The 12,668-nt window shown below is 34.4% G+C and overlaps 1 protein-coding gene across 2 annotated transcripts; it reads right to left on the bottom strand.

Annotated features, from left to right (window-relative positions):
* Positions 1–2,179: 2,179 nt before the first annotated feature.
* alkal1 (ALK and LTK ligand 1) lies at positions 2,180–11,917 on the bottom strand. 2 transcript variants are annotated; one of them, XM_016229263.1, is made up of 6 exons: positions 11,368–11,917; positions 10,734–11,000; positions 6,894–6,947; positions 5,352–5,435; positions 3,639–3,712; positions 2,180–2,298 (listed from the first exon to the last, which is right to left on the bottom strand). In XM_016229263.1, the coding sequence occupies exons 2-5, from the start codon at positions 10,987–10,989 to the stop codon at positions 3,648–3,650; spliced, it is 459 nt and encodes a 152-aa protein (XP_016084749.1). In that variant the 5' UTR covers positions 10,990–11,000; positions 11,368–11,917; the 3' UTR covers positions 2,180–2,298; positions 3,639–3,647. The 2 variants fall into 2 exon arrangements, with proteins under 2 accessions (XP_016084749.1, XP_016084756.1); XM_016229270.1 differs by having other exon boundaries at positions 11,396–11,917.
* Positions 11,918–12,668: the final 751 nt, after the last annotated feature.

Raw genomic sequence — 12,668 nt, 5'->3', positions numbered from 1 at the left:
TCCCTCTAGACCAGTAAAGCCAATTGCTATTTCATAGAAGACTCTAAAAAAAAACACTCAAACCATGTCACACGAGATAACAATGATGAATGGTGAAGGAAATTGATTTCCTGGTATTACTTTCCCAGATTTTCACTGTGGCGCACTGGAGCGAGAATCCCATTTTTAACAGAAAGCTTGTGGTCGCAACGACGTAAAATACGTTCATGAGTACACATTCATCAAAATGGGTTTTTAGTTTATTAAGAACACTTAAAAGGGGTCATATCATGAAGAATCAAACTAATCTTTTGATTGCAGTTTGAAAACTTCCTTCCGAAATGAAAAAAAGACTGTTGATACTAATCTGCAAAAAAAGAAAAGAAAAAAGAAAGAAAGAAAGTTTCTGGCGTCATATGAATACATTTGAACAATCACACTACATATCAATGACCTCTGCTTTTACTCATTGCACATGCAAAGCAGTGTTTACATAGGAGTCTTAAAGGCACAGCAACCAAATTACAGGCGTAATGTAAAAAAAGGTATCCGTTTAACATCATTCTAGGGTCCGTAGAAAATTATCATTAAAAACTCAAAAAATTAAAACTTAACATTATAAATGGACCTCAGGGAACAGAAATAAGGCATGGTATGACCCCTTTAAACAAGCTAGAGACAATATGAAACACAAATATGTCTGATAAGCAAGATCCTGTCATGCATTTACCATACTAATTATTGTGATAAGTTTTCAGAGACATTCTGGCGTGAGAACTTGTAGCACTGTGAGTTCTGGCAAAGCTTTCAAGTGGCCGCTTTAATATGTTTATGTCACACTCCAAACAACAATTAAACACAGCTCAGGGCCATATTTCATGTTTGTGTTATTAATCATCCAGATCAGATCAGGGAAATATTTATTACGATGGAGATCTAGATAAAGCCACAGTTTTAGTTGATCTCAAATGTATCTGTTTTAGCAAAACCAACAGAAGGGGAAGACAAAATGGTTGTCATTCCTATTACGAGAACAGGATCTCCAAGAGTGAATAGTCTCTGTTTATTTGCTCATTTGAAAGGGTCCACTCTTGTTTGTGTGCATTTCTCTTAAGAATTTCTCAGACGTAATCTTACTCCAGTGCTAAAAGACACACTGTAGCGATGATGTATCTGCAAAGTTGTCGAAAACAAACGGAGAAGTTACTCGAATCCAAGACAAAGTCAAGATAAGCGGCTTTCGAAATCCTGATAAACAATTACAGAACTATGACTGCAAACTGATCTTTACTCTAAATAATAATAATAATAATAAACAATAAAATAAAAATAAAGCTGCAAATCAAAACGCATGACAGCACATATAAAAAAGTACTATACAAGCATGTAAGCAATTAAGTCAAACAAGACATTTAAGGGTGACAGAGACTTGGTGCCAACCGTTGGGATATACTGTGAGAGATTTATGATCTTATGTTTCCCCTGATACAGAAGAAATGGATTGTCAGCTGTTATGAAATCTGCTCAATTACTGGAATGGAGCATATTTCATGATAGCTGACGACCCAATCAATCATCCAACAAAATCAGCTAAAAGAGACCCAAAATATGATGTTTTCATGCTCACATTATTTATTACCAGCCACAGGAATGCTTTGGAGAAATATATCATCAGATCAAACAGTTTTATAATGAATAATTTAATAACATTTTAATTCATAAAAAGGAAAAAAAAAAAAAACAGGAAATCAAATATTGTGCTTGAATGTTTTTATTCTTTCAAAGCATCAGTGCAATATTACCATTGTTATCAAACAATATGCTTTTGCAATTCGAAATAATTCTTCATTCGAATTTCTATAAGTGCCAATAGATATCATGGAAATGACAGCATGGTAAGAAACTTTCATATACACAATCTTTTTTTTTTAAGTGTAAGGAATTGAAATAATATATTTGGAACAGAAATATATGTAAGAGTAATGGTGGCTTAATGAGATATATTCAAATGTAATCAGGACTGAATATTTACATATCATTTAAATAAATAATTGGCTGCAAATAATACTTTCTTTAGAACTCATAATATAAAAAGCAAAGCTATTAAACAAAACTGTATTATAAGAATATTTTAAAACAAACATAAATAACGATAAAAAGCCATTTTTATTATTATTATTAAAGAACAAGCATACTTTGGAAATGGAAATGACATAAATGAAAAAAATGTCAGTTAATTGCAGTGATTTGAAGGCACTTCCTTGGAAATAATAATTTACTCTAACATCTCTGGAGTTTCTTCTTTTATATCCTCAGGACCTGTGAGACATAGAGAATTGAACAGAAATGTGTTCATATTTAATCATATTATATTTCCTTTATATTTTAAATCAATACTTTTAGGATTCGGTTACAGTTAGAAAAAAGTATCAGAAAGACAGCATACAAAAGGAAGTTCCAGCAACTCAACCTGTCCTACACAGAAACAATGAACTTCAGACTTGAATGAATTTCTCTCCACTTCAATGGAAATCACTTATTCACATCATAAAAGACAATTTAACCATTTCTAACTGATTCAGAGGGAAACCAGTCTGAGCAACCTAATAAAGCCACCATAATTCACCAGCCCCATCATTTGACATTCAGATTGGTAATGGATTCTTTCACCTTTCACTAACAGGTTCTTTGAATGTCTCATTCCAGCAGCACAGACTAATTCCAGCATCACAGATTTGTGGTGAACAATTCTGAATAAGTTTTAAATAAATAATGTTTGATTCTTTAACTCTGACTGAGCTCTGATTGACTTGCCAAGATAGTTATTTAATCATTTTATTACACAATCTAATATACAATTATTAAATTGTATAATCTATCAGAAAAAATTGCATTATGCAATAGCAACTTGGCAAAAAGGAAAAATAACACAAGACAGGAAAAGTCTGCTATCCAAGCTTGTGCACTGCTTTTTATCAATTATACAGACATAAAGACGAATATCTTAAGTCAAAATCAGTTTCAAGGCATTATACATTTAAATTTTAATTGCCAGAACATGGACTCTCGGAAGACTTTGTTACATCACTTTGTGTATAATTACTTCAAAATGATTGGTTCCTAGTTGCATGTGCGTTACAATGCAAATTTAGAAATGGAATTTCTTGGAAATTCTTTTCTGCCTGTGTGAACCGTGCATTAACTGCATGCCTTAGAATGTACCAGATGGCGATGATTAAACTGACATTATATCTTACTCAATATTTCTTCTAAGGTTTCAGTTAAAGAAACATGCAAAACTTTCCCAACAGTAACCAGGAGCAGGCTCGGCTATCATGTTACAAATCTTGCAGTCGTCTTGTTTCAGAAAATTATATATTATATAAATACACACATACACATAACAAATATGCACATAATAACAATATAAATACTCATATTTACATGTGTTCATATATGTGTATGAATATTATTATATAATATACTATATTATTTTATTATGATATTTTCTATTACTTTTTATATATATTTATGAAAATTAAATGGATTACAAGTAAGAAATTTAACAGGTTTTGATGAATAGAACAAAAGGCACTCCACATAAAAACAATAAAATTGCTTACAAATTGCCAAATAGTTAAAAACGGCGTTGTACTTACATGCAGTTTCTATGACTGTGTGCAAAGGGGACTCATAGCTAGTCTTGTTAGCAATCGTGCACATCTTTTATAATCTGTCGGGGACAAGAAAAAGAAAGTGAAAACAGGGAATTTTTTATTTTCAGAATGTTAAACAGACACGGACTCTCTGGCTCGAGTTGTGACATGAAGCAAACATCACCACTTCAAACGCACTGATGAAATTCAGTTTTAAGTGGAGCTCTCATGCCATCACGGGATGACGTATAGAGCATGAACATGGCTAAGGGTTAGATGGATCCCTGTAAATAGCTTCATCTCGGCTCCAGTAATGTACTTGATGGCCTAAAATGACTGTGTGGGTTCAAGCGCCACATGCTTCCACCCTTAATGGTGTTTGTGAAGTCTGAACATCCCATTTCCAAGCACCGTTGCTGTCATTTTCTCTCAAGGTACTGCCACGTTTCCCTCCCTCCCATTTAAAAGTGACAATGTCAAAACAGAACTCAAACACTACAAAGTATCTTAAAAGTATATGGCATGAAACGGCTTTGGATTCGCTGTCACCATACATGAAACTTATCATGTTTCAAGTTTACTGCAGTTTAGGGAGCATTTAAGTTATAAAAATGCTCTGCAAGACAGAAACTCTGATTTAGGTATGAATTATTATGCTTTTGCCATTCCCAGTGTTCCTCATGGCTGCCAAGTCCTCAAATACAACTGGTCAGTTTTGCATGAACTTATTTACAAAGCTCACTGTATAAAAATAATATCTCATTGGTATACACATGCTGCACTTTCTTTACTTCTACTTGCAATAATTCATAGATCCTGCTTTAAACAATAAATATCCACAGTATCTAAGGCTGAATTTCACAACTCTTCTTTCTCTACGGAGAACCACAGAGGAGGGTCGTGGAGCAAGTTCACAAAACATCGCTGACCACTAACACACAAGTGTTTTCACTCAAGAAATATAAAACAAATCACTTAAACGGCCAATGTCTAGAGGAAATAGGCATCAGTTGTGACCCAAAATATAAATCTGATCATGATTTTGGGAAACTATTGTCTTTTATTTTGTGAAATATAAAATGTAGTACAGTTGAAGAAAAGGAGACTTGATTCGTTTCGACATTTATGCTCTTTATACAGAGTAACACTTTAGCTGGGCCATTAGATAAGTGTTATTTAATGGAAAACGCTAAACTTCTCCTGAACACTATGAAGTCCATGAGGACTAAGGGTGGAGGAGCATTTTCGTTGCGGTGTAACGCCCTGTCAAAACTGTTTTTTTTTTATTTCAGAAAAATAGAAACATAGGCAGCATTTCTAAAGTCTCTATAAAATGAACGCACACACATATAAGCAGCATAATACAAAATCAATTAAGAATAACAGAATTCTAATTTGAATTTGCAGGTAAACATTTCATGCCTTCATTTCAAACATTTTCATTCCAAAATGAAGATTCTGTCATCATTTATTCTAAAAAAAAAAAAGATATAAAAACAAAATATATTTAAAGAACATTGGGGTACAAACAACATTGGACCCCATTTACCTTCATTGTATGGACAAAGAAACATGGACACATTTTTCAAAATATCTTCTTTTGTGTTCCACAGCAGAAAAACCATACAGATGATGACATGAGGGTAAATGAGTAAATGATGAACATTTTCAATTTTTGTTGAAATATTTCTTAGTTAAAGATATATGTATACGTACATGTTGGTCTGGAACATTCCCTTGTATTGTGATAAATTCTATGGAAATGTGTCCTGCATTCAGATGGAAACTTGACTGGTCCTGCTTGAAAAAAAAGTTTCAATTATGATATGATAAGGTTATAGGTTATAGTCAGATTAATTACTCTGGTGAATGAAATAATTGATCTTTTAATTTCAAAATGTCTACTTAAGCATTATGCCTAATCTCACAAACTTGTACAAAGAAGATGGTAAAGTTAGCTGAAGGTGCTGTCACCGAGTCATTTTTTCACTTGTGCAGAAACCCGGAAGGAGAATAAGCACATGCTAACACTTGACATGCCATCACAAGGGCAGAGACTTAATGATTCTGATTCTGGCAACGCTCTTACAAAGTTTCATTGTATGAGCTTCTGGATAACACATTTTCACACTAATTATCGTAGGTGAAAAAAGATTCTGCAATGAATAATCATCTTAAATGTGCTTTTCCTAACAACATTTGGCTGGAGTACAAAGTGTATTTCACAACCGGGCGGTAAAAACACTACCTAAGTTCACCTACTGCAGGCTTAACTCATTTGACTGGCTTTATGTTTTACAGGACGAAAACTGCTAATTTCTAATGAGACAGATTTAAAAATATGCCTATAATGAGAATGAAAACAGAGGATGTATTCAGAACGGATACTGAATACTGCACAGTATATATTGCATATATTGTCTTATTCCACAATCATCATTTTAAACAGAATGCTACATTTTTGTCACATGAGCTGGCTGCATTTGTCACATGACCTCATCAAGTTACATGTTGCATGCGAGTCAATGAATGGTGTCTGGTTATTATCTTGACATTTTTGTAATCCAGTTTTGTGTAAAAATGGATTTTATTTTTGGCCGTCAAATCAAATAATGAGTCAATAAAGAGATATTACTTCTGTTTCATTCCTGACACCGGAAATGGAAGGCCAGATTGAATGCACTGCATTGTGGGATACAATATTCAACGAAGTAAACATGGCAAATGTAGTAGGTCATAAGAAAAATTGAAAATTTTCACTGAAAGTGAAAAGTGAAAGTGAAGTGACATCTGGCCAAGTATGGTGACCCATACTTGGAATTAGTGCTCTGCATTTAACCCATCCAAAGTGCACACACACAGCAGTGAACACACACCCGGAGCAGTGGGCAGCCATTTTTGCTGCGGCGCCCGGGGAGCAGTTGGGGGTTCGGTGCCTTGCTCAAGGGCACCTCAGTCATGGTATCGAAGGTGGAGAGAGCACTGTACATTCACTCTCCCCACCTACAATCCCTGCCGGTACGAGACTCGAACCCACAACCTTTTGGGTTACAGGTCCAACTCTCTAACCATTAGGCCACGACTTCCCTAATAAATTTATATGTGGCCAGTACTGTATACATATTATACACTGCAGCAACAGTAAGAGTAGTTATTCTGAAGATACATAGCCACACATCTAGACCTCATCTAGAGGGCTGCTTGAAAATTGTAATACTACAAGAAAGATTAAACATATTGAAATAGGGTTTCGTTTACCTGTAAAATGTTCTATAAATTTGCCTTTCATGCTTATGTCTCTTGAGACAATCTCTGAAACAGACGGACAAAAAAACAGTGTTGATGTTTTTGCCTTATGTACCACCCCAGCCTAATCAATAAGGCTCAAAACTAGTAAATATACCCCTTCATCGATATCAAATCGATTCTTTTAGCTTCAAATGTGTTCTTTTAACTCGTATAATACTGGATATTAATTTGCAATTTTGAATTAAACTGAAATAGGCAATTTATACTGTGGGAAAACAAAACAGACTAACCATAGCTTCCTCTCAGACTGAAGCAGTTTGAAACATAGAAGCTGTTATTGCATTTACCTTGAGGTTGGTTGGATAGGAGACATTTGATGGATGAAAACAGGAAAGATCATTGTATTTTAATGGAGAAATCTGTCTCTGTCTGCATATATTATTAGATATTCCACTATAATTTGTGACATCCAAATCAAAATGTTTTTCTTTTCTTAAAAAATATGGAACTGTGTTTCATTAATGTAATATATATATAATATAATATATATATATATATATTGCATATTAGTGCTGTCAAAAGATTAATCGCATCCAAAATAAAAGTTTTTGTTTACATAATATATGTGTGTTTACTGTGTTTATTTATTATGTATATATAAATGCACACACATACAGTAAATATTTTCAAAATATTATTTTACATATTAATTATTAATATACATTAATGAGGAAAAAAACTTAACTTGAATGATTTTAGCAAATGGCTGCAATATTGTTAAGAGTGAAAATTTTAAGGGGGTCTGAATACTTTCCGTACCCACTGTACATGCATGTGTTTGTATTTATATATACATAATAAATATACACAGTATACAAACATATATTATGTAAACAAAAACTTTTATTTTGGATGCGATTAATCGCGATAGCACTAATATATAAATATATATACAAAACAAAACTGAAACTACTCAAGTATCCCCTTGGGTAAGTGTTTCAGGAGTTAAAAAACACAAAGTCTCTGCCAAGTGGCAACTATAAAATATGTTTGATATTCATCACAACTTCAACAGAAAATTATTGCCGGTATATAAAACACTGAGATTTCTGTTTAAAGTTAATGGTGAGTATTAAAAAAAAGAAATATTACAAAGAGACAACTTTGTACAATATAACCATTTACAATATAACTATTTAGTCTGGGAATGATTATGTCATCAGCTTGCATCCAGCTTAGTCACTGAATACACTGTCTAACACATGGCATGAAGTCTGCTTACTTAGCTATCTATATAGGGAACTTGCACAATTGGTGGCTGACTAAATACTTTTTTGCCCCACTGTATCTATATAGGTACGTACCACTGACTTCTATTATTAGTAAATTTAATGAAGACATTCTTCATAAACCATTTGTTTTGTTGACGACCTCCCCGAAAGTTTAGCAAAACTGAAAACATGACTTTGGTGTGCATCAGCCCAAAATTAATGATGAATTTACAGACAGTTTGTTAATAGTCTTGTAAATACTGTTAATAGTCTGTCAGATCTCAAACTCATAAATGCTTGCAGCAACAACCTCTTGGAAAACTTCCACATGATGATGATATAACTGATTACAGTCATATATGCCATATGTTTGACTCTGGTGACTAAATGATTGACGTAAGAAAGACGGACAGCCATTTACAGCATATATGTAAAATGCAATCCCAGATTGATAATCCAGCACTCAGTAAATCTGCTAGAGGCTTGGGGTCCTTGCTAATTATGTACAATCTGTGGCCCGCCCGACCCTGGGACACCGTCCCCACATGTAGACCATATCAGTTCCAGCCTATCGGAGTAAGGAGATTATTGCATGCAAAGTTGTAATACCTATCAATGTCAGGTCCACAAATCCATGCAGCAGCTAATTTTAACCTGCCTCAGAATGTAGGATAACCAACAATGCTTTATGAATGAGTTCCTCTTTCATTCAAAATACAGTGACTTCCTACATTTTTTATGCCTACACTGATCCTTCAACTGTGGGCTAATCTTTTCCAATTTTAATAAGAGAATCGAAGAGATGATGCACTATCAAACACCTGTCAATATAATTCCGGGTCTATACGCGTGTCGTCACACCAGAGTCTTACATAAGATGACTAAATGCCTATACTAATGGGCTGTTCTGTTCAGAAGGGTACAGTACAATACAGTGTGTTGATTGTTTTGATTATATAAAGGTCCATGATCAACTCAGTTTTCAAAACTTGCATGTTTTCACTGGATTAAAATCACTTTCATTGCAAAACTTTAAAGGCAGTAAACTCAGTCAAAGGTCATTCAGATCAGCAATAGCAGATGTTTATGGGTGTAAAAAAAATTTGGCACATGATTTCTGTGTAACAACACATGTCAATCAGTGTTTTTTTCTTTTGATATGGCTAAGACATTTAAATAGCAAATTCTGAATTCTGAAAAACTTGCACTGGCACTGTCAAAATTTCATGAAATTTGTTTTAGTCAAATTAATTAATGGGGGTGTCACAGCAGCGAAGAAACCACGTAGTAGCACAGTAACTTTTTTGTCTGTATTTGAGTATAACAAACTATTCCAAGAGTAACAGAAATGCTAAAATACCTCTGAACACATCAAAACACTGGTCAGATTCTAGACATGGAACATTCAGTAGTTGCTGTTAAACAACACATATTTAGTTGAGGACAAATGTTAACACTCTTTGGAAAATTACACCAATAAGCAAGTATTATTATTCCAGCATGAACTATGTCAAGTACATAACATTTAAATGTACAAGTAATGTTCATTGGGTTCAGCGAACTATATTTTAATGAAATGCATTTATATATACCTGTAGAATCACCTACCAATATATAATTCACCTGTATTCATCTTCGCATAATTCTACTATATTTGCTGTATTAACATGAGACTCAAGTTGACTCAAGACTCAATGACCATGTTAACCAGTACAGATGTAGATGAGGCTCTTATCTATTATGGAGGGCTCATCTATTAATGGTGTCTCAGAAAGCAAGAAAGTAATGGACAGAGATGGACATGTATCTGGTTTTTGTTTAAAACAATCCATTCTTGTTGGTATACAGAGGTAGAATGTGACTCCACAAGCACAACATGTTTTTAAGTTATCACTAGCAACATATGCTAGGGGACTGGGGAATATAACATTATAACAGTAATTATAAATAAGTAAAGACTAGGCCTACTTAGCATCAAAAAGTACTAAAAAGTCATAGGCCTATTTCAAATGTTATATGTGTGAGACACATGGAAAAGTCTTTGCCTACACTGTAGATATAATGTGCAATTGGGAATCATTTCTTTTTTTAGTGTGGTCAGGTTGATGAATCACATGATTTTTTCTTAATTTTACTTATTAATAAACCAGTTAACCAAGTCATTACTCACAAAGTGCAGATCATCAGCACACACCATTACATGACAACCAGCATCACAAATTCTCAAGCTTTTAAACTTGTCTATGAGCAGTCCTTAGATCTACACAGATGATTTCAGCAATATGTGATCTGTCTAACAAGACATAAGCATTAATTTTACTACCCTCTGCAGATCAAAAGAGTGTCCTTTAATCCAATTTCATGTCTTTTTTTTTTTACTGAACGTTTCAAAATTATTCAAAGAATACAGGTTTTGTTACTGTCTTTGCAATTCATTCAAGTGTACATAAGGCAAAATATGAACAGCTGTCCATGCAATAAGTGATTAAAGCAAAAAAAAAAAAAAACTCCCATTAACAGGAAGGAGTTAATGCCCAGGATTACTTTTGCATCATCACCTGATCTCAAATCAGCTTACCTAGTGGTCTGCTGTTGTCCCACTTGGACAATTGTGCAGTCTTTTCACGAGAGGAAAACTTCACATCTTGAGATACAGAGTAGAGGCCACTGGTTACGCGCCTGGACGCGGGCTTGTCCCCGATCACTTGCAGGATTAGGTTAAGCAGAGTTTTCCTTTCCGACTCCTTTACCTCCTTGCTGTCCATGCACTGGCTGGAGGTGATGAGCAAAATAATCATACTCAATAATATGTGCCATCTCTTCTCAGCCCGCATGGCTTTCCAGCCTGATAAACGAACAAAACAAGCAAACATAGTCATTACATCCTCGTACTAAAAGTTGACCGTGCGTAAAATACGCAGATGTCAGAGCAGTTGCGCAGTGGTCCTGTGTTTATGCAGTACATATTACATCCAGATTCGAGTCCGACCTAAAAGTCTAGACCTGTCTAAACTATATACTTACGGCAAATAAAGGTAAAACTACATAAATAAATAATAAAATGGTGCGTACATGTACATGAAATGACCTAAATCCAACTATTCTGTACTGTCTACATGTTTAAACTTGTCGAAATCATAAAAATAATCAATTCACTTTAATGTAATGATAAAGTATGTACTCACATAAGCATAACATAAATAAAAACTTACGCGATTATATATTGGTAGGTGATTCTACCTCTAATGATGTGCGCGCAAAGTTGTCAGAGAAAAATATATCTTCCAACAGTTCCTGTTGTCGCGTGTCTTTCTTGAGAACATGCGTCTTGTTTTTATACGTCAAGTGCGAAGCTTCTTGAATGTAATACAATCGATTTCGGGTGGGTGGCAAATGTAGACATCTTTCCCTTAGGTTTTTTCCCCCTCAACTCGTGGTCAGTTCCTTTGACATTCGCCCCTCCTTTTGTTTCAAATCCATCACAGAAGTTCAGATAACTATAAAAAGTGTCTCAAAACTCCTCTCTGCGATTTATTAAAAGATTCATAGCTGGTAGAGGGCTGCACGCGTAAATGTTCTTGGAGATATCCATCGCGCCATGTACCCCCAAGAAGATGATGGGGAACCTCAATTATCCATATATCCAAATATACTTGCTTAAATGTAGCTGAGCTGTGAAATTAACGCCTGGACGCTTTTGTTCATGGATTGGTCGGGTGTTGTGACTGCACTAAGCAGCGCTATCCTGGTAAGCCCCGCTTGTTTCCACCTCCCAACTCAAGTTTGCACTAGGCTTTGTGCTGGTATTACACGCTTAACGCACAAATTCCAGGGTTCTTAACTTTTGTATGTCATAACAAGCAAACACAGATCAATAGTCTGATTGGAATGATTTTGAGCATTTAAATATTTTATGAATTATCACATTATTTCAACCTGTTCTCATGCGTTGTGTAAAGCACGTGAACCTTGATTATTTCTTTAAGCTTCTTAATATTTCTCTGTAGCAGGGTTTCCCCCACCCCCCACCCCAGGGGTCTGTGAAGGTCTTGCAGGGGTCATGTCCTGGAAATCTGGCCTTCAAGTTTGATGTAGAGTATGTGGGTAATTATGTGTGATGGTAATGACATTTTCCACTTTGGGGGGAAAATCTGAATGAACCTTGGCTTATATTAATTGCAAAGTATAAAAATAATTAAAACGTGTTATGAATTTAAATTCTGAAATGCTCTAAGAATTAAATTCTCTAAAACATGGTGACATTGATGGCAGTATTTATATAATGATAATAATAATATTAATAATAAGTACAGTATAGTTATTTATTCTTAAAACATAAATAAAAATGTAACCTATACATAAATACCAATCAAACGTACATTTTTACTAAAAAAAAAAATAATAATAATTGCAAATTATAAAAATAATAAGAAATTATTATGAATTTAAATTCTGAAATGCACTAACAAAAAAAAAACTTGACACCTTGTTGGAGAAATGAAAAGTCTGGGGG

This window comes from Sinocyclocheilus grahami, unplaced genomic scaffold (genome assembly GCF_001515645.1).
Source record: "Sinocyclocheilus grahami isolate Dianchi unplaced genomic scaffold, SAMN03320097.WGS_v1.1 scaffold16.1, whole genome shotgun sequence".
In the NCBI taxonomy this organism is placed as follows: domain Eukaryota; kingdom Metazoa; phylum Chordata; class Actinopteri; order Cypriniformes; family Cyprinidae; genus Sinocyclocheilus; species Sinocyclocheilus grahami.
Note: the sequence above shows the minus strand (reverse complement) of the source record. Positions and strands in the feature narration are given on the sequence as shown.

What these genes read in the sequence shown, in the direction of transcription:
- alkal1 (XM_016229263.1), bottom strand. Translation starts at nt 10,989, where the DNA reads ATGCGGGCTGAGAAGAGATGGCACATATTATTGAGTATGATTATTTTG. An exon ending in GGACAACAGCAGACCACTAG is followed by an intron (nt 6,948 to 10,733) that starts GTAAGCTGATTT and finishes CGTCTGTTTCAG; the next exon opens with AGATTGTCTCAAGAGACATA. An exon ending in ATTTATAGAACATTTTACAG is followed by an intron (nt 5,436 to 6,893) that starts GTAAACGAAACC and finishes TTTTTTTTCAAG; the next exon opens with CAGGACCAGTCAAGTTTCCA.